This window comes from Larimichthys crocea, chromosome XXIII, assembly GCF_000972845.2.
Source record: "Larimichthys crocea isolate SSNF chromosome XXIII, L_crocea_2.0, whole genome shotgun sequence".
NCBI classification, from domain to species: Eukaryota; Metazoa; Chordata; class Actinopteri; family Sciaenidae; genus Larimichthys; species Larimichthys crocea.
This window is the reverse complement of record NC_040033.1, coordinates 18,588,240-18,612,253: the sequence shown is the minus strand read 5'-3', so window position 1 is coordinate 18,612,253 and position 24,014 is coordinate 18,588,240. Positions and strand designations below refer to the sequence as shown.

Here is a 24,014-nt window from a genome sequence, read left to right as displayed (position 1 = left end):
CGTATTCTAGAGATGGAGACGTTGAAAATGTAGTGAAAGGTGTTTATTCTGCTGCTATAATGTTTATATGACTATGAACAGATCATTGTTACCTTTGGTTTTTACTGAAAACTGCACGTTCTGTGAAAGATAGGTGAGGACTTTTTCTTTCTGCTGCAGCCTTGAGTGAGTCCCTGTGCTCAGGCAGACACAGGCAGTGTGTTCCAGCTGTTACTACTGCAGTAAGTGTGAAAAAAAAGTGTTGAAAACACTGTGACATATCAAGTATGTGCAAGGGTCATTGGAACCTTCACATTAGTATATTAATTTGATCATATGAAATTAATTTCTTTGTGTTGCTGTGTTACTGAAATTACACTATAAATTTAGGGGAATCAAACCCAGGTCAACTGCTTGGAAGGCAGCTATGCTCACCACTATACCTCCATCACATGAATATAGAACAGAATGGCCCTGTGTAACTGTGATATTAATGCATGACAGGCTTTTACTGCCACATAACAGGAGGACTAAAACAGAGAACAGATCAGGAGAGAAGAGGTGATGAAGATTTAACAGAGAACATCTCTTCCTAACTTTTTTTTACTAGGATGTGTGATTGCTGACTTGTCAGAGCTGAAAATACAGGGTGCTCTGTATTATACATTATAACATGCACTGTTCCCAGCAGATGGCGCTCTTACTCTGTCACATTACTGGAAGAGGTACTATCGTCGTGAGAGCTGTCATAAAGACTGAACACTGGAGTCACACACTTGCACAGAATGCTTTTAGAAAGGGACCACACATTAGTCGACAGTGTCACTCCTGTGTGGACTGATTCATAGTGAATACAGAGAGTGTCTGTATCTCTGAAAAAGTGTGATCTGAATATGTTTTGACATGATGCAGTACGTTTGTGTTGTTCCTCCTCCAAGCTCACATGTCATTATCAGTCATGATTTGTATCAAGTCAGTTTAAAAGGTGCACTAGAGGGTTCCTTTTCCCAGATAATTACCATACAGGGTATCTAACATATTTTTATCGTCTCATTTTCACCTAATCTATGTATCCTGAAGCATTTATACAGATAAAAAAATGTTCACACTGAAAGAAAAATCCAATACTCCAAACCTTTTTGTGTTTCACTGAGTTTGACAAAACCGCTTATTTGATGAAATGACATGAAATCTGTGGTTTTACACAGGCAATGAAAATCATTTAACTCTATACAAGTCACTGACTTTACCAATATTTTTATAAAAATATTTTCCCCCCATTTCAGATAAAATTCTTTTATATTGACTAATATCCTCACTCATGTTGCATTGAGAAATTCTCCAAGACTGGACCTGTGTTAATGCTTGACAGGCTTCTCTGTGACAATATTATTATTGGAAAGTAGAGGGCAGCAAACATATTTTTGTAGCTCTGATTATTATCTCCAATATTCTTGCCAATTATAGCTTAATGAATGTTCAGAGTTTAAGCAATGAGAAAAAAATAAAGACGTTTCTATTCAGCCCGTGGATCTTGAGGCACTGTAGAAGAACAAAACATACTATTTACAGGCACATAATACATTTGTTAATAAGCAGTTCTGAGGTAGAAAGATGAACTGAAGATTGTACTGATATGAAGTGCATATATGAGTGCATATGCTGATGAGACAGAAATATAAACAATACAAACAGATTCTGATCAGTATGAAACAGTATGATGTCCATCTGAAGAAGACTCTAACAGAGAAGACTCTCTATTGATCCTCAATGAAGAAAACCTTTCAGGTTTTACATATATAGGTGTGAAATACAACCACACACACACAACATGCAAATGTGGAGATGGTGGAATCTATTTCATCTATGTAGCTGTGCCCTGGGAGCAGTTAGGGGTTCAGTAACTTGCTCAAGGGAACCTCCGCAGTGTCCAGCAGGTTACTCTGTAAAATATAACTGCAGAACTAATTGTGCTTCAATGTAAATTAAAAGCTAAATCAAAGCTGATTCATATGGTGATGCACTCTAAGTGTTGGAGAGCAGCCAGGAGCCGGAGAAAGGCCTGTCATCTGTCTTTTTACGGTCCTCGGACTTGGATCATTATTTCTTTTACAAAGCCTATTATGTAAATGGATTCCTTTCTCCTTTTATTTATTGTAAACCAAAATACATTCCATTCTTTTTTTACTGGAGTCAATCATGTTAAGAAAAAGTGGATTCAATGGCTTTATGATGATGTACTTCTTCCTGCCTCCTCTGTGTCTCGTCCCTACTGGCCACAAGCACGTTGTGATGCCAAGCATTTCTGTTAGTTTTCAGTTCTTATCATTCAACATATGGATACATGTCCAAACCTTCTCTTTGCATCAAATTATGTTTAATATTCATGAATGTAACAAAATCAGACACAACATATTTCATGCAAAGACTTTTATTTATGAATACTCTGCAGTACTGTACAATAGCACACGCTTGTCTCTATTTCTGATCATTCTTAATGATCGTTTCAAATATTGACAAATATTGTGCCTTCACAAACAGTTCCCTTTTCACAATAATCTAAAAATACCTTGTTCTGTTTTAAATATGTAGCATAACTTCTTGAAAATAAAATATACATTATATGAAATATAACAGTTGTTTATTGGATAGACTATATAGTACCAAATGCAATTATATGCAAATACACCTTCTCTCTGTGACTTCTTACGCATTTCATGCACAAAAAAAAGAGAGAAAAAAGAAAAAGATGCCGCGCATACAAAAGAAGCTGTACATACTTCTGTATGAAAATAGAAAATATCAAAGCAAGATGTGCACCAATAGTCTATATCATGTTACAAAGAACTTGCAGTACAAAAAGACCTACGAGAATGACCAGATAACACATTACCTGGAACACAGAGGTACGGGTACTGGGCTGGTAACAGGACTAAGACAAAACCTTCAAAACACTGAGCTTCTACTGATGAACTCCAGTCAGAGCCACTTCCATGCAAGTCTACAACTAGATCCAACGGATGGTTCTACATCAAATACAGCTGGATCAAAGAGTGACAGGGTCAAACAAGCAAACTAGAAGTTGCAGTTTTAGCTTTGAATTTTAGTACTAAACCCAGTAAATGTAGATGTCCAATGCATAGCATAAAGTTTGGTTTGGTATGTTTTTTAATTTCTCGTATTGCTACCCCATAAGTGAAGTGAGTGTAAACCAATTGCCAGTTATGCCCACAACTTATAAAGCACTGATATGTCAACATTAAATTATTGAACACGTTCAGATACTGCGATTAGTATCCTAACAGCAATGTTCTGTACAGCATCAATATTAAGCTTCTTCAGCTAAATGTTATTATTATTGCCAAAACAACTTCAAACATTTCTGTTTTATTAAAGTAAAATGAATTACTGATGTCCAGTTAAAATCAGGATTCGTAAACGGACGATAATGGATGTTACACACAAATGAAGTTCTCCACAGAAACAGTGTGTACAAGGCACACTGAGATCAATATAGCTACATCTATCATTTGTTGCAAAAAAGCACTTCTGAAATCACACAGGAACTAAGATGGAACAAAGAAAAACTCCACGGTTAAATATAGACTTCTGTTAATGCCACAAAATATAGATTTTTCTTCTTCAACAGTATGAGGCTTAACAAAAATAACACTTGAATCAGACGTTTCTGATACACAGCGCGATTGCTGATGCTGAGACCGGCTGCACCAGAGAACAGGGAGGGTGCCAACATGAATGTAATCTCTGAGCATTTGAAGAGATTATCAGGTGCTCACCGGTAACATAAAGCCAATAATCTCAGCAGCGCAAATCTCACACTTGTACCAAAAGTTCGAGCTTTAAAGCAGACGTTTAAATGTTCCTTGAAATGGAGACTCACTACTCGAATCATGTCACAAACATCTTGAATACGACGACTATATTGCTCTTGAGTTAAACTATTCAAGGACCACAGTGTTTCTCATTGCAATCCAGGCTCTCTGAGTACATTCTCTATCACACAAGTATAAGAATAAAGAGCACAGGGTTTCATTAGTAATACACCCAAAGACTACACTTCCAAAAATCTAGTCTTTCTTAACATAGATAAGAAAATATACATTTCTTCAGCAATTAAATGTCTTAAATTGATTTTTTATATTCTTAATAAAATCTTATAACTCTTTCTTATTTACATTTGGTGTAGGTTAATACTGATTGTAATGCAATACTGTTGCCTTTTTTCTTGTTTTTTTTTTCTTACATTTCTTTTGTTTGTTGAGCAGAAGCACTTTTACATTCATATTTCAACACCCGAGCTCGAGAAGGAGCCCGAGTGCAGACAGGAATAATGACATGCATTTTTCCAAAAGCAAAATAAGACGACTTCAAAAGGAGGAAGTCCGCTTGCTTGAGCAAATTAACTTTCTAAGAGGTGGAGAGAATGGAAGGACAAGGATGCCGAGGTTGAAAAGGCCTGGAGAATTGGCACCGGCAGTGCCTTTTATTTGGCTGTAAAAATGCTCTCGCAGCACCAGGACAGTCAGTTCTGTGAAAAAGTAATGTGTAACAATATTGGAGGGGGTCACAGCTGACTAAGCCGTGAGGTGAGATGAAATCCTTTGTTGTTGGAAAAAGCTGTTATCTTGAGAAAGACAGATTTCCACAGTGGTGAAGGCAGTGTCAGAGGTTACACTCTCTCCACTCGACTGGGGTCATAGGAGTCTGATGAGAAAAGTGAGGAAGAAAAGATGAGACAATGCAATCTAGAACAAGTAAGAACAATGTTATCTGACCTTAAAAGGTGGAAATGAAAGGTTCCCTGTGGAGGTTTTGATCACTAGTAACACTGCAGAGCAATCTTTTTGCGAGTTTGGTATTGTGCACTTGGACTTGCACATTTACACACACGATACACTTTCCTGTCACACTATTCCAGTGGTCTATATGTGTTGGTAACACATCAAGAAACACCCATGCACCAGCAAAGAAATGGATGAAGACTGCTGGCATGTAAACAATGTAGAAAATGCATTCAACACCTTTGTTAGACCTCAAAGATAGCTGTTGACAGTGGTGGAAGACATATTCAGATCCTTTAATCAAGTAAAAGTAGCAATATCACACTGTGTTGAAGTCCTGCATTCAAAATCGTATTTGTCTTATACTGTGATTTGTATTTTAGGAGAAGTTATGTGCTGGAACTACTTCTCAGTAAACCACAGAAATCTCGTTGTCACAGTGAAGTTTACAGGTTTGCAGTTCACAGAGTGCTAACCAGCCATAACTGGCAAGCAACAATGTAGCAAGAGGCAGTGCTTAATTATGTTAAGGAATAGCTCCAACAGATACTCAGTCTACAGTTTTTCCTCTAAGCTTTATTCATTCAGGGAAGTTTCAGTGAGAGGAAGCCTTTGTTTTGCAGAAACGCCCTGATCACATTTGCACATTGTAGGCAGACCACATACCCATTCAAGATCACAGTTAACTGCACAGACATGCTATTTATATTGTTCTTATAAACTAACCTTTAACAACAAAATTAAAATGAACAGAACACCCATTTGTACATAGCTAACACTCATATATTATACGATGCTGCTTCACTTTGATGGCAAAACAAATCTGTGAAAGGTTAATCTCTTAATTCCTTCGTACCCACCTGAGACAGAGAGCATTTCCTCATCCTCTATATCCGAGGTCCCACTGCTGAAGTTGAGTGGCAGCGTTATTTCTCTCTTGGGAACACTGCGGGGTTTAGGAAGCAGAGGAGGCTTCTGGAGCCTGGTGCGCTGCTTTGGTTTGGGGAACTTTTCTCCCTCAGCACCTCGTGTCACCTCATCTGGACTGACCTCTGCTGTGTTCTGTCCATTTGTCACCTTCTCCACAGGCTTTTCATTGTCATCCTCCACGATTTTCAGCTCCACCTCTTCTGACTCTTCTATTTTTAATTCAACATCAACTTCTTTACTATCCTCGTCTTCTGCTTTTAGTGCAATCTCAACATTCATCTCTTCTGTCTCCTTTTCTTGTCTTTGCCCTTCCTCACATATCTCTTCCTTCACTTCTTCAGGTTTACCATCTTCTTCAGAATCTCCTGACTTGTCATGTGCATTCTCATGTTCATCTGGGTTTTCCTCCTCCTTCCCTCCTTCTTCCTCTACTTTAATATCCTCCTCTCGTTGCTCCACAACTTCCTCTGTTGTCTCTTCCCTAACTTCACTCTCCTCTTTGTCGCTATCCCTCTCCTCAGACTCTGAACCTTTGAGGCTGAGGCGTCTTATTCGAGACACTGAGTCCAGCTCTTTCAGTCGGGCCATCCTGTCTGTGGTTGATCTGACCAGAGATGTGGAAGATGAAGAAGCAGTAGAGGTTAGCTTATCTTGCAGGGATTCAATTAGTTTGCCTGCTCCACCTCGCCCCCTCTTCTCCACACTGCACATGCTCAGTACTAGCTTCTCATTAGGGGTGACGGGCAGGGATAGTGGGAGCTTACTGGGCGGGAACTCTGGCAGGTCCAGTACCACCTGGGACTGAATCTCAGTATCCTCATTGTCTTCACCATCACTGTGGCTGCAGCTGTGCTTTTGTCTGTCTCCTTCTTCGTTGTCCACCTCTAATCCTGTCTCTTTGACTTCCTCTGTCTCTGCTCTATGGACAATCAGGGTCTCTTCTTTGACTTGCTCACACTCTCCTACCACTTGCTGTGTCTTTTTGCCTTGGCTTTGTAATTCCTGCCTCACAGTGGTATCTTCATCGTCCTGGTTGTCCTCTGACTGTTTGTCAGACACACCCAAGGCTTCCACTGGAACAGATATACCTAGGATTCTGGCAGCCCTCTGCTCAATGGACTCATTTTCAGGGATTCCTTTTGCACATTTGACCTCATACAAGTTGCTGAGATCCTCTGCGGGTAAGGAATTAGCTTTCTCTTTTATCAATAAGTTCTCCAGGTGCTTATCTGCTATCGTTGACTCATTCTTGTAGGTCAGAGGCTCAGAGATGGCGTATCTCTCATCACCATCATCATTGTCAAACACAAAAGAAACCCCCCTTGTCAGCCTGGTGATATGTGATGAAATCTCCCTCTGAGGTGATCTGCTACTTTCACTTCTGCTTCTACAGATTCTTAAATTTACTTCACCCCTGAATGGTGGGACATTGTCTGATTTAGCCTTTCGCTCAGTCTCTATGTCAGCTTGAAGCTCTTTATTTGAATTGTGCTCAGGGCTACTACTATTTTTAACCGTTGCTGTCCTGTTCTCCCACAGCAGCTCCACTGACTGACTAATCTCCTTGTGACTGAGTGGTGATGGGACTGAGAGTGAGCGCTGCATTGGCTCCCCAGGGCCACCAGGAGTTTCTGTGTATACTGTTAACCCCACATCCCTCAACAAGGACTCTTGAGGGACTGGGATGTCCTGTCTATAGAGCTGGTTTGACTCATTGTGTGGGGGTAGTGGGGGGAGGCAACTGTCTCTGGAGTCTGGGTTGAGAAGTATGGATAGCTCATTTGTTGGTGGTATGTTGTTGGCCTGTGGCCTGGAGAAAGCACTCTTTATGTCCATGGAGTCTAGATCCGCGGTAGAAGCCAACGACTTTGATCTGACTTTTATATTGGGTTTTTCTATGTGCATTGGAGGAAGACTGATTGCTTCTCTGCCTGGTTCTGGACCAGCAGTGAAATATGCTCCTGATTTAAACTGGTCTAATCTCTTATTCACCCCATCTAGGTCAATGCACTGGCCAACACTGGGTCTCTTGCTGATTGTGTCTTCCATCTCCTTATTAATGCTCTCCAGTTCACCAATGGCATCACAGGGTCGTCGGTTCACTGGCTTTAATAGAAACTGACCAAAGGCCACTTGCTCTGCACTCTCCGGGGGACTGGAGTTGCTCTTCCTGGGAGATGATGGCTGCTGGTTGCCCTGATCCCGGGCCTTTGATGGGGAGAATGGGTCTTGTTGTGAGGGTTGAAGTGATGAAAGTTGTGTTGGGCTGAGGTTGAGACGGGAGAAGGCGCTGTTGCTGGAGAGATGAAGGTTTTTCTGGCCTGTCATAGGGTAACCATACAATGTGCTACTATCTGTCCCCAGACCACTGTCAGTGGTTATGTCTGAGACAGACTGAACAGGTTCTTGTCCCCCGGGAGGACTCTGGGGTTCTGGACTTTTCACCACTGTCAAAGGTGAGCCAGTCTGGGTTTCCTGGTTACGGTATTGGTTTCCAGGCCAGGACCCAGCATAGCACAACTCTTTGTCTTCATTGGCTTGAAGTGCCCAGGCATCTATTATCTCCTTCCTTAAAGGAGCCCTCTTGTAGTTCCTCATTGAGGATGTGCTGCTGGTGTAAAAGTGAGAGTAGTGGGGTTTGATGGGCATCTCATTCACCGACTTGCTCCGCACATTTGGCCTCTCTTTGAGACCAACAGCGAAAGTTTCTGTGTTGGTGACAGTCAAGCTTGGTATTGTCTCATTGTTGTTCTGATCTGCCGCTAAGTCTTTGTTAATGTTAGTCGGTGTGTGAACAGGGACAGACACAAGGCAGAAGATGGTCTCACTCACTCTTCTCTTGGTGTTCCTGTTGTTCTCTGGCCCTGAATCAGGGACAATTTTCTTTACTTGGGTGATGGTTTCTGCAAAGACCTGATCTGAGCTGGACCCCTGGTGAGAAGAAGTCCTTGTTAATGGCGCCTGGAAGGCCGAAGAGGGAGATGGAGGAGGACGTTGGTTTTTGGGATATCTGTTGTTGCAGTTTTGGTCAGTTGCTGGGAAGTTATCAACAGTCTCTTTGTGCAAATCACTGTGCCACCTGTTATTGTCATTGTCGAAGTCGCGTGAAGACGTCTGGTTAGCATCATCGGCCAGTTTGGCTGCAATGAAAGGCCCCAATGGCGGGGGCAAAAAGGCACTGTCGTCGGATACAGGTTCCGACACGGTGACGCTGGGAAGCTCGTTGCGGATGTGGCGGATCTTGTCAGCGTCCGTCAGTGAGTTGCCACCCAGGGCTGAGGAAATATGGCGGATGCGGGGGTCGTCAAAGGGGATGTATTGTATCCCTCCACCAGGGCGCTCCTGGGTAGTATACACAGGGTAAAGCTGCTTCTGGCCAGAGATGCTCCTTTCTCTCTGGGGATCAGGCCAGGAACCAGCTGGATGTCTGGTGAACCAGTGAGATCCATCTGGAGCCACTTGTATTTGCTGGTACAAATCCCCTCTGTACCTAAGAGTAAAACAACACAGTTGCACTTTATCAAAGCAACAATGACTTCAACAAGACAATAATTAAATTGATGTTAGTCAACCTAATTATATTATTCTACTCCAGTATCTATTAAGCGAGTTAACAAGTCCATAGGAATATAACTTGAATTAAGAATACAACATAGAGTATACCTTCAATGCACTGCACATTTCAACAAATATCCCCAGGGAACATAGAACAAGACAGGAGGCTCTCTATCGTTATCAGATAACATGAAACCCATACAGAGAGATCTATTACACTGGCTTGGGCTTAACATATAAAAAGGTTAAATAATATTAGGTGATACTACATATTCTTACAAATCTTGTGTACAATTTACCTGTAGTCAACAGCAATTTCACCATATCCTCGGCGCATCCCTCCCATTATAGGAGCTCTTTTATATGAAGGGGGAGGGATGTATCCTGGAGGTCCAGAGTCCTGTGCAAAATAGTCCAGTTGGGGGTCACCTGTCCTTGATATGGGAAGTGGCGTTCTGTCTCTGGCCTGGGAAATCACTGAGTCTCTTCCAGACAACACCTCACAGCTTCCCCTGATCTGCTGGTGCATCTCATAGGAGGGAGGTCTGGGGGGCCGGGTGAAGCGGGGCTTTGGTGTCATTGAGAGTTGGTTGGCACTAGCTGGCCTGCCATTCTCTGGCCAGCGGGGTGCCCTATAAAGGTCATGGTGTGACAATGGGTGGCCATTGACCCGCCTGAACAGTTCCTGACCAGACGAAGTCATGTCCACATATTGCAGGCTCTCAGGCTGCAGCATCCTGGGCAGGGACTGGGACTTGGCTTTGGTCCTGGGGTGGACTACCATGCCCTCTGGTGTCCTGGCATGGAGCCGCTGCTGCTCGTGTGCCCACCGCTCACCCTCGCTCTGTGACATCTGGCGGCCAAAGCTTACAGCTGGACGCCACTCATCTGTTCCGAGGCTCTGGCACTTCCTCTCAGTCACCATTCTCCACTGATGGAGAGCAGCTTCCCTCTCTCTAGAACGAGCCTGAGCCTGGACCTGGGCCTGAGCCTGTGCCTGAGCTTGAGCCTGAGCTGCCCAGCGCTGCCTCTCCTGAGCTCCCCTTTGACGCTCCTCTGCAGACAGCTCCTGGCCTCTTGCTTGTTGAGACCCCTCCGGCCTGCCAAAACCCCCTTGCCCTCCTCCATGGGGATCTCTGAAATCAGCATAGTCCAGTAGCACAGTGAAGTCCTGGCCTCTCCTCCTCCAGTAGGACACATCCTTGGACTGCGACTGAGGGCCTCTAGTGCCATCACAGAACCTGTAAGAAAAGACACACAGATAAAGGTAAAGGCATTGGTACGCTTCAACCAAAGTGCTTGCTTGATGGTCTACACCACAGGTCACTAAGAGCTAGAACCAACATATCATCGAGTTTTATTCAGTTTTGGCAGAGATTACATTTTGACCAACGACTCTTATCTGACAATGTTTCTACACCACTACTCAGCGAAAGGGGCATCCTACCTGTCTCTGATTGGCCAGTACTCATTGCCTTTGTGGGTTTGAGTTGGTTGGTTTTAGGCATGAGACACTGAGATTGGTTAGGGCAAGAATGTCAGCCAATCACAGGCAGGGTAGGGCAGGCCTTCACTAAATAGAGCAGCAGTGACAGTGATGGAGAGAAAAATATAAAGGGGCGAGGAGACAAGAGAGAAAAGCAGCCAAACTGTGAGTCAATGTGCCATGGCGTGTGCTGAACACAGGAAGGTTGACACCGAAAACCGACTTTTAATCCGGAAGATTCCAGCCAAGTCAGCCAATAACTTATTTATTTGATTTATTATTTATTATTGGATGTAGCTCTACAGAGTTCAGAGTTGCACTGAAAATAAATATTGTAATAGCTTTATTTGTTTGATTTGAGTCGTTGACTTCACACAGTGCAGATGTTGATACAATGACAATGCTGCTTCAGTATATGTAAAATAACTGTCATGTATAACTAAATTATAATGCCACTTAAACATGATAATGCTGCGGACATGAACATGAGGAAATCCTGTTGAATCCTCCTGAAATCATAACTGACTACCCCTGCTCTACACCATACACCTTTCCAGAATTGGATTTTTTAACTCTCCAAATCTGACAAGCCCAGTTTACACAGCAATTGGTGCATGTGCAGAGATGTGCAGCGATTTAACTTTTCTCTCTAGCTTGTTTTTTTTTTTCTTCTGCTCCTTCTGTCAATATGACTGACTGCCCAAAAGTGTCTGCAGCTAACCTTGTATTTGATCGATTCAACCAGGCTCGGAGTGTAGCCATTTGTTAGAGCTATAAACACTTCAGACACAGTCAAGCTATGCTTTTCTAAAAAACATTTGAAGCATAACCTGACCTTTAAGAACCTTTGCTTTATAGCATATTTAGAGATGAGCCAATGTGATGGCTAAGCAATTTGAAACAAACTGAAGTACAATTGTTCAGAGGCAATAACTGCCACCAAATAGGGACCTCTCCAGGTATACCAGGAAAAATAACCACAACAGTCTACAGTGTGGACAGATATAAAACAGAAAATGAAAGCATCTCCCACTAGATGGTGACAGATGACCACAAGTAGCGGTGCAGTGTCTGGTAAATTTCTATGGGACATTATGATCACATTACACAATGATACACTATGGCTATTTGTCCCAGATGTCCTCCAAGACAGATCAGAAATTTGGAGGATGTTTCATTGACAGTCTCTCTATTGCACTGTTCTTTAGCAGCATTTTACTAAACCAGTGTTAAACCAAGCTAATGCTCATAGAACATATTTGATGGAAGACGTGCTGGGCCACAACAAGACACAATGGGTCTCAGCATACAGCCTGATAATTTCAGGCTATTTATGGAGTGAGTGACTGACTGACTGACAACGCAAACAAGGCGCAAGCACATGTGTACACCCCCTGAAGGCCGAGGCCACTGAACGTCCTTGACATTTCCATCCGTGATCATCACTGGCCAGAGATGTTTGCTGAGGGGAAGGGGGGCCTAGCAATGCCAAGCCGCTAAATTTGAGGGCATCTCATGTAAGACGAGTTACCATCATTAGTCTAACTGGGTCTAAGTAGCACTGCCTAAGTGCCAAGATAGGCCTGTTCCCTTATCTAAACTAAAGCTGCCAGGCAAAACAGATTTGGATGAGAGGGAAAAAAAGAGGGATGAACAAACAACAGACTGAAATCACAGAACATATGTCTTAGCAATTCCCACATTCCCCCAGAATGCTCTGATAGCACTGGCAGAGCCGCGACATGAAAATGTGGATTACTGGTCTCAAAGAATAAAACCCAAAAATGAAAAAAAAAACACTAATACGACCACTGACATTATTCAAGGTCATCTGACTTTTTTCAGATGATCTGTCACTGCCTGGTGGCAAAAAGGATTAGTTTTGGGGGGGGGGGTAAATCAGTCAAACAAAATGTAAGGAAAAAAAACTGACAAGCCTGACTAATTGTATAGACATGGGAACAGCTGTATTGACTTTGTCTCAGTTACAGCACACTAACCCTCTGAACTGGTGCAAATAGGCAAACTAAACAATCCTGTTTTCAGGAAAAAACAGATTAGCTGCAATCTGCCGATATCTCTGGAAATATCAAACGCTCTAACAGTCTCTACCCGAGAGGGTTTCAATTGCATAACTCCAGACTGGGCTAAATATAGCATATCCTCCATATACATATTTAAATAAACCCTATATGAATCCTCTATTATTGATGGGAGTATGCATTATAAGTAGGTATTATGCTTGTGGAACAGTGGAAGCCACTCAGGCACATTGCTCTCAGGGTAGAATGGGGAAGGGGGTATTCAGAGAAACCTGGCAACCTGTGTGTGTGTGCGACTGGGCATGCTCAAATGGGGCGCATAGGTTTGCCCAAAAGCTGTTTTGATTACAACTCCAAGATCCCATGTGGCAGATTAAGACTCCAGCACACATTATCCCTCCTCCCCTGGCCAAGGCTTGATTGGGAAGAGTAGGAGAGAGGGAAATAACAATGAAATGAGAGGAAGTCATACACGAGGGGAAACGGAGGCAAGAGACAGCGACACTGTTAGGTAGTTCCATTTAAGATGCAACGCCAAATCCCCATGCAAGACCTCTTGATGAGTTTTTTAATTTCATTAATCTGCTCCATCAAAGCACCATAAAAATGAACGATAGTGTCATTTATCAATAAAGGTTGAGGGCTAGTATAAAAGATAGCAGCACACGAGCACATCGCTGGTCTTACAGCACTATGTCTTACCCGCTGTCTGAGGTTAGCGACTCTCCCAAGGAGTGGGTGTCAATTTGGGTCCGGCTCTCGCCCTCCCGTCTGGACTGGCTCCTGTCCCTGGGTTCGTTGTTGTTGTTGGGGCAGCCACTGCCGTACCCCTGCGGCTGCCTGGTTCCGCCACCATTCCCGTAGGGCACTCCGGGCCCTCGTTCGTAGCCGTTCACTGTCCTGGGGCCAGGCATGTTCTCCAGGATTTCGTGATGTTTGCTGTAGGACGGCGGTGAGGATGAGGGAGCCTGGCGGGACGAGGATGCTGGGGCTGGGGTAGGGGTGGAGGAGGAGGTCGTATGCTTGGGCAGCTTGTATCCATGAGAGATGAGGAGGTCCTCCACGCTGTACATGGTCGCATTTGTTTATGCTGGTGTGTTTTCTTTTTTTCCTTTCTCTGCCTCTTTTTTTTTTGAGAAAGAGAGGAAGGTAGGTCGGTTGTCAAGCCGTCTCTGCTTCTTTCCCAACGTGTGGCGGTGTGGATCACCGGCACAGCTGCGCAGCTGAGGCCATCACTGAGAAAAAAAAAGAGGGGGATGACATGAAGAGACAAGAAGACAGACAGAGAAAAGAAGGTGACGGTAATACTATTATCCGTTAACCGTGTCCAGTTTTTGTCAAGGTTCCCAACCCATATGGACAGTAGAGAGGAAGGAACAGAAAAAAAGAACCCCCGAACCCAAATTCTAAACCGCCACGACAAAACCGAGATCACCCGCCTTCCCAGCAGCCTGTCCCTCCCTCCTCTCTTCTCCAGTTCTCCTAGCAACAACCCTCTTTCCATCTCACTCGGAGATCACCGGCACCAACCCGTCCATGTTCAGAAGAGAGGAGGACCGGGAGGTAAACCTCAATAGCATGATGATCAGTGGCAGCAAGAGTTTCAGAAGGCTGCTGGTGCTGTAGTGAAATGTCACTGTTTACAGTGCGCTCCCTGTAGACATACAGTGGTTGTTAGGTAGCTGTTAGCAGCCAACCACTGCTAATGTTTTGCATCAGTGAAGCAACTGGGGGATTGAATCCCTCCATGATCACCCCCACATCCTATCTCCTACATCTTTTCTTCATCTCAGAAGTATTTTCTGGTTATAGAGAAAGAATTAGAACATTTCTTCAGCTGCATGCCCTAAATAAATTCTGGCAAGTTTCCATATTCTAAACTACAATCTTCATTTACAAATGCTTGAGAAACTAATGGAATGCAATGTCGAAAGTATGGAATATCAGAATGGAAAAGAACTGAACGATGATGATGATCATGCTCCATTCAATCTTTTATGGTCTGTGTCTGTGTGTAGAGCTCCAATGATTAGCCAATTAATCAATCAGCAGAAAATTAATTGGGCATAACTTCTTGTGATTCCTGCGCCTCAAATGCGAGGAGACTTCTTCATCCTCTATGCTAGTGAGCTAAATACATTCAGAGCTTTGCCTGTTTGTCACCTTGGGCTGACTGCTTTCTCATATTTTACTTAATTACCCATTTATATAAGAAAATAATCAACAAACTGAAAATTAAAATAATGGTTTGTTGCAGTCCAAAGTGTTTTAACTAAGCTTGGAGAAGAAACAGTAATCCAGCATGCGGTAACACCGAGTAAATCCTAATAATTGTATTGATTCTAGAGGTAAAATAGCATATTGGCTTTTGTTTCTAACTATATATACCAAGGACTGATGAGGAAATGAATTGATGACACTCACGGTGCATCTGCTTATGATGCAATGCCCTTGATGAAGACATGCTTTCTGCCTTGTCAACAGGACAGATGCTGCTGCGGCCCACTCATTCAATACTCTCCACTGGAACAGACTGCCAACAACCTGGCTGTCCTTAATAAGAAATGGCATTCAGGAATAGCAGCATGAGACTTGTTGCCAGTATCAAATGCTGTTCAGACAATTTAAAAGCCAATCACACTGTGATTGGTTGAATGGTAGATCTGAAAAACAGACGACTGACACAGCCTCGCTGAAATGTATTCAGCTGCAAAGCGATTAGCATTTGATTTGCTTCTTAGCCTTTGTTTGGCCATGATAGTCCCACAGAGATGGAAATATTCATCTATGAAAGGAGTCCTGACTCAGAGGGCAGAATCACTTCCCCAGTCTATTTCCCTCCGCTCTCTTCATCCTTGTACCTGAACCCTAGGATAGCCTACTAGGTGATTAACTGGATCCAAGACCGTGAAATGCGGCTCTCTTTGTATGTCTGGCTCTCTAATACGATTATCTTTTTTATTTAAAACCTTAAACCTGTTAGTTTTGGAGGATTGACTCTTGGCGCTTACCCAGTTAATACTTTTGTCGAGTTTAACTATTTCCATTTGTGTTTTGAGTAATCGCCTCGAGGATAGGTTACTTCTGAGTTTGGTTTGGAGGTTCTTGTGAACAATGTCAGTGCAGAAATGTGTTTGGGTTTGCTTCATTTGCTTCCAGGTGATTGTGAAAACCTTGGACATACACAGTTCTTCGTTCATTGACTGATATTTCATGAACTTCAGTTGAACTTGTCCTGGGCAGCAGGCCAGTGACTGCATTCAATAAGTCACATAGTGTCTCTGAAATACTGTAAATGCCAACAAACTGGGATCCAGTGTTAATCTCGTCAGACAAGACAAGACGAAATATGTTCGTCAACGAGCCTTTTTCCCTTGACGAAGACGAGACGATACAATGTTCTAAAAACACTGACGAAAAATGTGCCAATGTGCGTTTTTGTTGACGAATAAAAACGAGACGAAAATGTCATGCAAGAATAAAAATATCGTCCTTGTTTTCGTCTACTATATAAGAAAAAAAGCAACATCCAGTCCTGCTGTCATGTGTTTGTGCCAGCACTTCTTTCACTGTAGGCAACGTCACAGCCACACGTTTGAGATCCTCTCGCTGTTCTCGCACCTGTGGCTGGAAACCAAACAGCATGCAGGAGAAACACGGCGTACGGACAGCGCAACCTAGAGCATAAAACGGACCTTAGAAGTCAGGCCCGACCCGGCCCGGGCCTGATAGAATTCGACCCGAGCCCGGCCCGGCCCATTCTGATTGACAGCTTTGTAGAGCCCAAACCCGTTTGCAGCCTAACATTATTAAAATGTGCGCATATGGCATAACAGTAAAGAATGAGTCCAGCCTCCCCATTTGTGCTAAACACTAACAGTGATGGACTCATCTGAATTTGAACATTTTAGTAGATGCAACTGGCATAAAATCAATTTATTTATATTGACATTTAACAATTCCATGTAGAAGATGACAGAACATGTCATAATAGGGTGTACCTGCTATTAGTACATTAAAAAATGAAATCAAGTCATATTAAGTGTGTATTGAAACAACAGACAAGACACTCAGCAAAGTTGCATTGAAGATGAATTCATTCAATTCAATTCAATCAAGACATTTAATCAATATGTTAGCTGTGGAACACAAGTGAACTGGAATTAATAAACAACAAAAAAATTCCTGAAATAAATAGAAGACTAAAATGTTTTGACTAAAACTGGACTAAAATACCCTGTGTTCACGTTTGACTAAAACTAGACTAAAATTTTGAGACTTTTAGTCGACTAAAATATGACTAGCAAAAATGATTTGTGAAAGACTAAAAGTGACTAAGACTGGGAATGAACTTTGAAACAAGACTGAAACTAAGACTAAATTGAAAAATGGGTGACAAAATTAACACTGCTGGGATCCAAGACGCTAATATATGTGGTCATTTGTCACTACAGATTATTCAACTTATGAACCAGAATTTTCTTTCAGATGTAAACATTTTCTATACTTTAAATTTAGAACCAACACCAGGCCTGGCTACAGCACCAGAGAAGCCCATTTCACACTTCATGATCAGAGTCAGATTGGTATCACTACCTCATCCTTCCAGTAGATGAACCCATCCCTCCAGCTGGGCGAAGACTTCATTCAGAGCCCGAGATCACAGGCTATGTTTATAATATTTTTAATATGATAATTCACTTCTGTTATGTTAGCTGCATATTAACCTGTCATAACTGCACATCCATATGCTGTCTAATCTAGGTAATCCCTTAATCTGCTCTTGGTGTCATTACTAAATAAGGATTATCTCCATCATCAGTAAAAGTGAGGATTTCCTCCTGTAAAGTGACCCGCCCTCATTCAGTCCCCAACCAATACCCCGCCCCCACCCTTCTCATGACAAGCTCGGTTTAAATACTGCTAATGCTGTTACGCAATGGAATTACCCATTTTATATCAAATAAAACCTCAGATTCAAGCAACGGTATGCAACAATGGACGGCTTTCATCCCCCTAAACACAACAACATTGTGTTTCACTACAATGCCTACTTGTGCGAAAAAAGACTGGCATTACAGGCGCTCGGATTTGGCAGCGGGAGTTTAAAAAGTGCAGATCTGCTGCATTTTAATGGCAGGCTCACTCAAAGAGAGAAATTAATGATATAGTTTATGGATAACATATGCTGCGAAGAAGGCTAAAAATAAACAGAACCACATGAGGGCTGGCATTTCCCTGCAGACGACCCCCACACCAGCCTCCACACTTTCTCATCAGATCTCAATCAGCCACCGAACACTACTACTGTAACATTTCCATTTACTACTGCACAGTGAAACATGCAGGACTGCCGTTTTTTGAGATCAAGTGAACTTTTGTCCAGGCCACGGCTTGTTTATTAAAAACAGATAGAAGCAGCTTTTTTAGTTGTGTGAGGGGGGCCTGTGCCCTTACTGGTGGCTACACCAGCGGCAGGCTGCAGGGGCATGACGGCTTGCAGGTTGACAGTTTGGTGTCAGCTCCTTATTCATGGCCCAACTGAGATGAGGGCATAGCGGGGAGGTGGGGAGGAAGGGAAGCAGAGGGACAGCATGGGTGGCAGACAATGCAAGACAGAGACCTAGATCAGGCCTCCGGGAGGACAGAACTGCAGAGTTAGAGGGTGTTAGCTATCTTACAGAAAGTGAGCAGTTGTGAAAGTGTGTGGAAATATATTGTGTCACAAGTCGAAAAAGAGGTTTTCTGTCCTTCTGTGGTCAAATCAAATCGAGTAACAGTGATGAATGTCCTGAAGAAAACACACAGATGTGTTAAAATAGCACATCCCTCCTAAAAGTGAAGACAAAACAAATCTGGATTTAACAGGCTCCAGCATTAAAACACCACAACAAAAGAAGTCTCATGCGCCAGAGCCTGGAACCAAAAAGACGATTAGCCTGCTTCCTAAAATATTCCACAAGAGCCGCACCTCTCCAACACATTGTTCCTAGTCTCCTTGGATCTGTAACTGACCCGATGTGGGCGTCTACTTGGCTGGTCTCTGGCCTGCATCTGTTAGGGCTGTGCATGCACAGGGGTTTCTAAGGAATGACAGCCCATCACATTCGGCAAACAGCAACGGCTTGTAGATTGTTTATCTGTGTGACATCACAGTGTCCAGCGGAGGGGCAGCCTCTCTTCCTGAGGAAGTGCGTCGATGTGGGGACGGAGAGCCGACGGTGTCGCAAATGTTTCCAATCAGGCTCTCTGCGGGCTCCTATTTGTCCCGGGGAAAGAAGTTGGATTTTTTTTTTTTCTTCGGACTGAGGCCAGAAGAGTAAACAGCCAAACAACCTCAGGCCATATTTTACTCCACACTGACCTCGAAAAAAGCACAATGTTCTCCACTTCAGGTGGACTGTAACTCAGCAACATAAAGTGTAGGCATTTTATCTGGGGAGCTATCTGCCCTCTAGACACTCGCCATCCATCAGACAAATCCCACTGGGCTCTGGAGCCATTCAGCTAAAGTTTAGGACCATTCGAACCTGCTGCAACGATGCTTTAAAAGCAGATTTGTATTGTAACTACAGAGTGAACATCTGTTTAAATCATAACAAGAACAAAAAGAAAGGATTACAAAAGAGAGCTCATCACCACGTTGCAAACCATGTGCTTTCTGTAGCATCCACGCCCTCCTGGTGGAGAGCGTAGCAACATGCAGGCAGGGCCCGCGCATTGTGAGTCAATTAGCTCATGTGGAAAGGTTTAGCCAAAAAACACCCACTTACGTTATTTTGTTGAGCATGTCCCATGGCAACAGTTGTTTTGCTTTTGTGAATGGCAGCTCACAGACAATAGCATGTGGGCCCACTAAGATATTCCCGCTGCATTGCCTCAGTCCAAAACTTATTACAGTCAGACTCTCGCTGGCAGAGGAATCAAAGGCAGGATGAGATGAGGGGTGGGGGTGGGTGGATGGGATGGAGGGGAGGGTGTTGTTTTTATTCCACCATATTCCAACACATCACAGTCTGAAACAGAACGGTCTGGTTCTGATTCATTTCAGCCCGTCAGAAAGTAGTCCACCCAAACATTTGTCTACTGCAGCATCGTTTTTTCAATCCAGAGAAAAACCTTCGACAGAACTGTATAACTAATAACTCATTAATGCACGAGGCAAAGCCACTGATGATGCGAGGGTAATTACATCAATGGACTCATTTTCCATTGTTTAGCAGGCTTAGCTCAGTTCAGCTCAAATGTAGCGATTTGACGTCACGAGATTCCCTTCGACGGAACGCGTCCAGCTCTGATATGCGGAGGGCTACGCCTCATTCCATGTGAGGAAGACACACATAGAGGAGTGGGGGGGTTGTTAGGAACGCTAATCCACCGAGGCACTGTTCGGAAACACAGGAGGCTCCACCTGGACTGTACAAACACCAACCCATGCTGTTTCTGAGCATGCCAAACTGGCTTCATGGTAATTAGTGTCTGTCAAGGTCCAGGGCTTGCTGGAGATGACAGTGGCATGCTTTATCAGGCTGAAAACACAGTGATCAAAGGGTGAGCACGCTCTGGCTTTCTGCTAATCAGATCGACTCTGCGTGCCTCTTGCACAGTGTTATAGAGGGAAAGATGCAATACAACACAAACATAGCAAGACAAGGAAGCTTAAGCATATTATATATGATATGAGACATGCAAATTATGCTGACAGGTGACTGTGATGCAGATTACAGGTAAGGATTAACACAGTGTAAGTGTTGCCATGATGGAGCCGCTGTGTAAACACGTAAAAATGAATGGTCAGGGTTATCTCAAGGGCTTCATCAAAGCACCGGCGTAAAACTGACACAGGACTCACAAAGCAGGGGCGGCATCTGCCAAACATATAAACATCCATCGGCCAGAATCCAGCGAGGACGTAACAATATACACGAGATGGAACGTGCACTTTCAGGCCTTTCTCGCTCACTGACAGATGTCTGTGGTGTTCGCACGTTTCTGGTTGGCTTTATCCACCAGCTCTCTTTCCTTCCTCCCTCCGTGCGTCACCTCTGCTCTGACATCACATGTGACATCAGGCAGGACCTCCGAGGGGGATCCCTGTAGCCGGGCAAACATCAGATGACTTTCAAAGGCTGTCGGATGGCAGGAAAACTCATTTTCTTGATGGCCCAGAAATAAAGCTGGAGACAGACAGACAGGCTGAAGGAAGACTGTGCTAAAAACAACTAGTGCACACACACACACACACACACAGGGGAAAGTCTAGCCCCAGGATAACCAGACTGCCTGCAACACCGGGAAACCATCCCACAGCCCACACTTATCGCTGGCTGTTTGGACCACTCCTGAAAGTTGAACTGGTATGACTCATCTCATGGCCGTGGAGGGCCCCTCCAGTTTTTTTAGCTGACCAACCCTTTCCTCCGCTGCTGGAAGGAATTAATGAGCTGCTTCCCTTCTTAATACGCTCCACTTTCCACCACACACACACACACACACATACATACACACACACACACACAAACCCCCTCCTCAGGCCATCTAGCAGGGGCCTTGTGTTCACACACCATCCCATTTTCAAGGATGTGTGAAAGACCTACCACATAACACCACATGCGCCCACGCACGCGCACACACCTAGGATCTCTCTTACCTTTTTCCTGTGAAAAAATGCACATTAGCTGGATGCAGCATTTCATCTTACGGACTCATCAGCTGCTGGAAAATGCTTCTTTACTGACATTTACTTTGGACGCAAGCTCACTGAGCTCTGAAAGGTCTTAGCTGGCAGAGGGAACAGATCATTCCTGGACACTGTTAACAGTAGCAGGACTACTAAAATAGTCCGACCTGAGGCCAGCGCAGACGCCATCAACTCATCTTTGTGACATCAAATCAAAACACAGTTGAGATGATGGAGCTCGGTGTGTTCACTGCAGCAGCAGCACTGTAAGAACTAAGTGACAGCATAATCTTGAAGAGATCAGGTGAATCTTGGCTTTGATGATCTGCCCTCTAGAGGTCTCTGAGTGACACTAACAATTTATGTGCAAGACCTTCTAAAAATTAAAGCCATCAGGCATCTGTGTGACAGTGAGGTATGAGTGGAGAGCACAGGCAGCAGCCAGTGTTTTACCCATCCAGCCTTGTAAGCCTATTAAATATTACTACGCTGTAAAAACGTAAATCTTAAGCACGCAACATTATTTACCCCCAGCATTTGTGCAGGAGTGACAGCAGGAGAGCTGTGCGTGCAGCGCGCAAGGTTACGATGGTGCGTTCGCGTGCTGGTGCGGGAGGCTGCACGCAGGAAGGAGAAGGGGAGGTCAGGCAGCAGCCACCATCACGCGAACAGCAGGTGTGACAAAGTGACAGCATGCAAACATCAAAGCAAACTCCAACTTGTCGCACCGTTTGCTCGTTAACGCCATTTGGTGCCAGAGAGAGAGAGAGAGAGAGAGAGAGCTGGACACAGAACCGGACCTCGACTGTTGTCATCATGTCGTTATGAAATGATTGACAGGCTCGGTGTGACGCTGTAGCCCCCGCTGGTTCCGTTGCAGGTTGCTGTCGTAGCACACTAGCCTAGCCCCCCTCCTCAGTTTAAATGCGCGCAGCTGAGAGATGCGGGGGGAGAACCCGCACCGAACCCCCCGAGCAAACATCTGTCTGTTGTGGGCACAGCACGGGTCCAGATGCAGACCTTGACACCAGATACCTGAGACCTCACACGGACCTGTGAGGTTTCTGGGTTAAACTGGGCTCCATGGTTGACCCACAAACACAGCGTATATGTGAAGGAGACATGTTTCATAAGTCACACTGTGGATGAACACAACTTCAGCTTGTGTTGAAGTGATAGCTGTCTCCTGCTAATACACGGTACCTCCAGAATACGAGCCAGCATTTGTCTCGCTGTGCTCCTGTCGCTATAAATCTCTGCTCGTAAGCTAGGACATAAAAAAAAAAAAAAACTGCGTAATTTGTCCGGAGTTTGGCCCAGCACGGAGCGGCACGTAACGGGGGCTAACGTTAGCCCGGGCTAGCTCCATCAGCAGTCTTTAACCTTCAGCTGAGAGGAGCGCGTCCGCAAACAGTGGCTTCAAGTTAAAACAACAACAACACACACACACACACACAGCCCTCCATCCTCCCGCTCCTCCACCTTCTCAGTGTGGGCTCCACACAGTGCCAGTGTTATCCTGGACGCTCTGATCCCGGCACGGGAGCCGCACGCAGCCGGACAGCAGAGCTGCAAGTTGAGGGGACCGCTGGAAATGTTGAACGCAGAGCAGATGCGACTCTCCGCCTCTGTCTGCCGCTCACAGCGGCGGCTCCTCAGCCTCCTTCTGCCGTGTGTCGTGACGTTTAACGGAGAATAAAACTCCCGACCAGTGTGTGTGTTAAAGCTCGACCTGGAGCCAGTCTTACCTGTGAAATGCGTCGTTGCGTTGCCGCCTAGTCCCCAGCGCTCATCCCCGCCGCTTCTCTGGACGGACTGAGCTGGGATCTGCTGAGGGAACAGCCCCTCTACAGCACAGCACAGCAGTGAGGAGGAAACATCCCTCCTCTCCAGCGGGGAGGCAGCTGGATGCTGCTCAGCGATAAGGTCACTTCATCCCACTCAGCATTTCAAGACAAAGTAATCAAACTGCAGTCCATCTATCTGTCTGTGGGTCCATCCTGTCCTGAACTCTGCTCTGTACACAATGTAACTCTATATCATTTACACACTGAAATGACTGAAAGAAAGAGTGCTTACAAAAAAAAATGTGTGTAAGCTGACCAGTCATATCTGCCCTCAAGTTCTGTAATGCACAGGCTAAACATGATGATGAAGAATATATATGATGATGAATTAATCATTAATACTCCGGTTCCATGTTCTCAGATGAGACAGTTTGGCTATTTTGTCTAGTCTCGCATTATAATAAACTAAATATCATTAGACAGTAGTTTTCTGACATATAGACCAAACAATCACACTAATTATTGGAAAATAATAAGTATATTAATTGATAATGAAAATAATCTTCTTTAAAGGCCCAGTGTGTCAGATTTAGGAGCTCTATTTACAGACATTAAATATAATATGCATAACCTAAAAATAAGATTTGTTATGTTTTTGTTAGCTTTGAATGAGTCTTTTACTGTATATCTACAGTTGCTGGGGGTCCTCTTCCATGATGTCCGCCATATTGGGTCGGCATGTTTCTACAGTAG

At 44.1% G+C, this 24,014-nt stretch overlaps 1 protein-coding gene across 3 annotated transcripts; it reads right to left on the bottom strand.

Annotated features, from left to right (window-relative positions):
• Positions 1-2,394: 2,394 nt before the first annotated feature.
• jcada (junctional cadherin 5 associated a) lies at positions 2,395-23,592 on the bottom strand. 3 transcript variants are annotated; one of them, XM_010743179.3, is made up of 5 exons: positions 23,223-23,592; positions 13,497-14,029; positions 9,566-10,507; positions 5,642-9,201; positions 2,395-4,704 (listed from the first exon to the last, which is right to left on the bottom strand). In XM_010743179.3, the coding sequence occupies exons 2-5, from the start codon at positions 13,865-13,867 to the stop codon at positions 4,670-4,672; spliced, it is 4,908 nt and encodes a 1,635-aa protein (XP_010741481.3). In that variant the 5' UTR covers positions 13,868-14,029; positions 23,223-23,592; the 3' UTR covers positions 2,395-4,669. The 3 variants fall into 3 exon arrangements, with proteins under 3 accessions (XP_010741481.3, XP_027129973.1, XP_019108453.2); XM_027274172.1 differs by lacking the exon at positions 23,223-23,592 and adding an exon at positions 22,957-23,177; XM_019252908.2 differs by lacking the exon at positions 23,223-23,592 and adding an exon at positions 19,568-19,635.
• Positions 23,593-24,014: the final 422 nt, after the last annotated feature.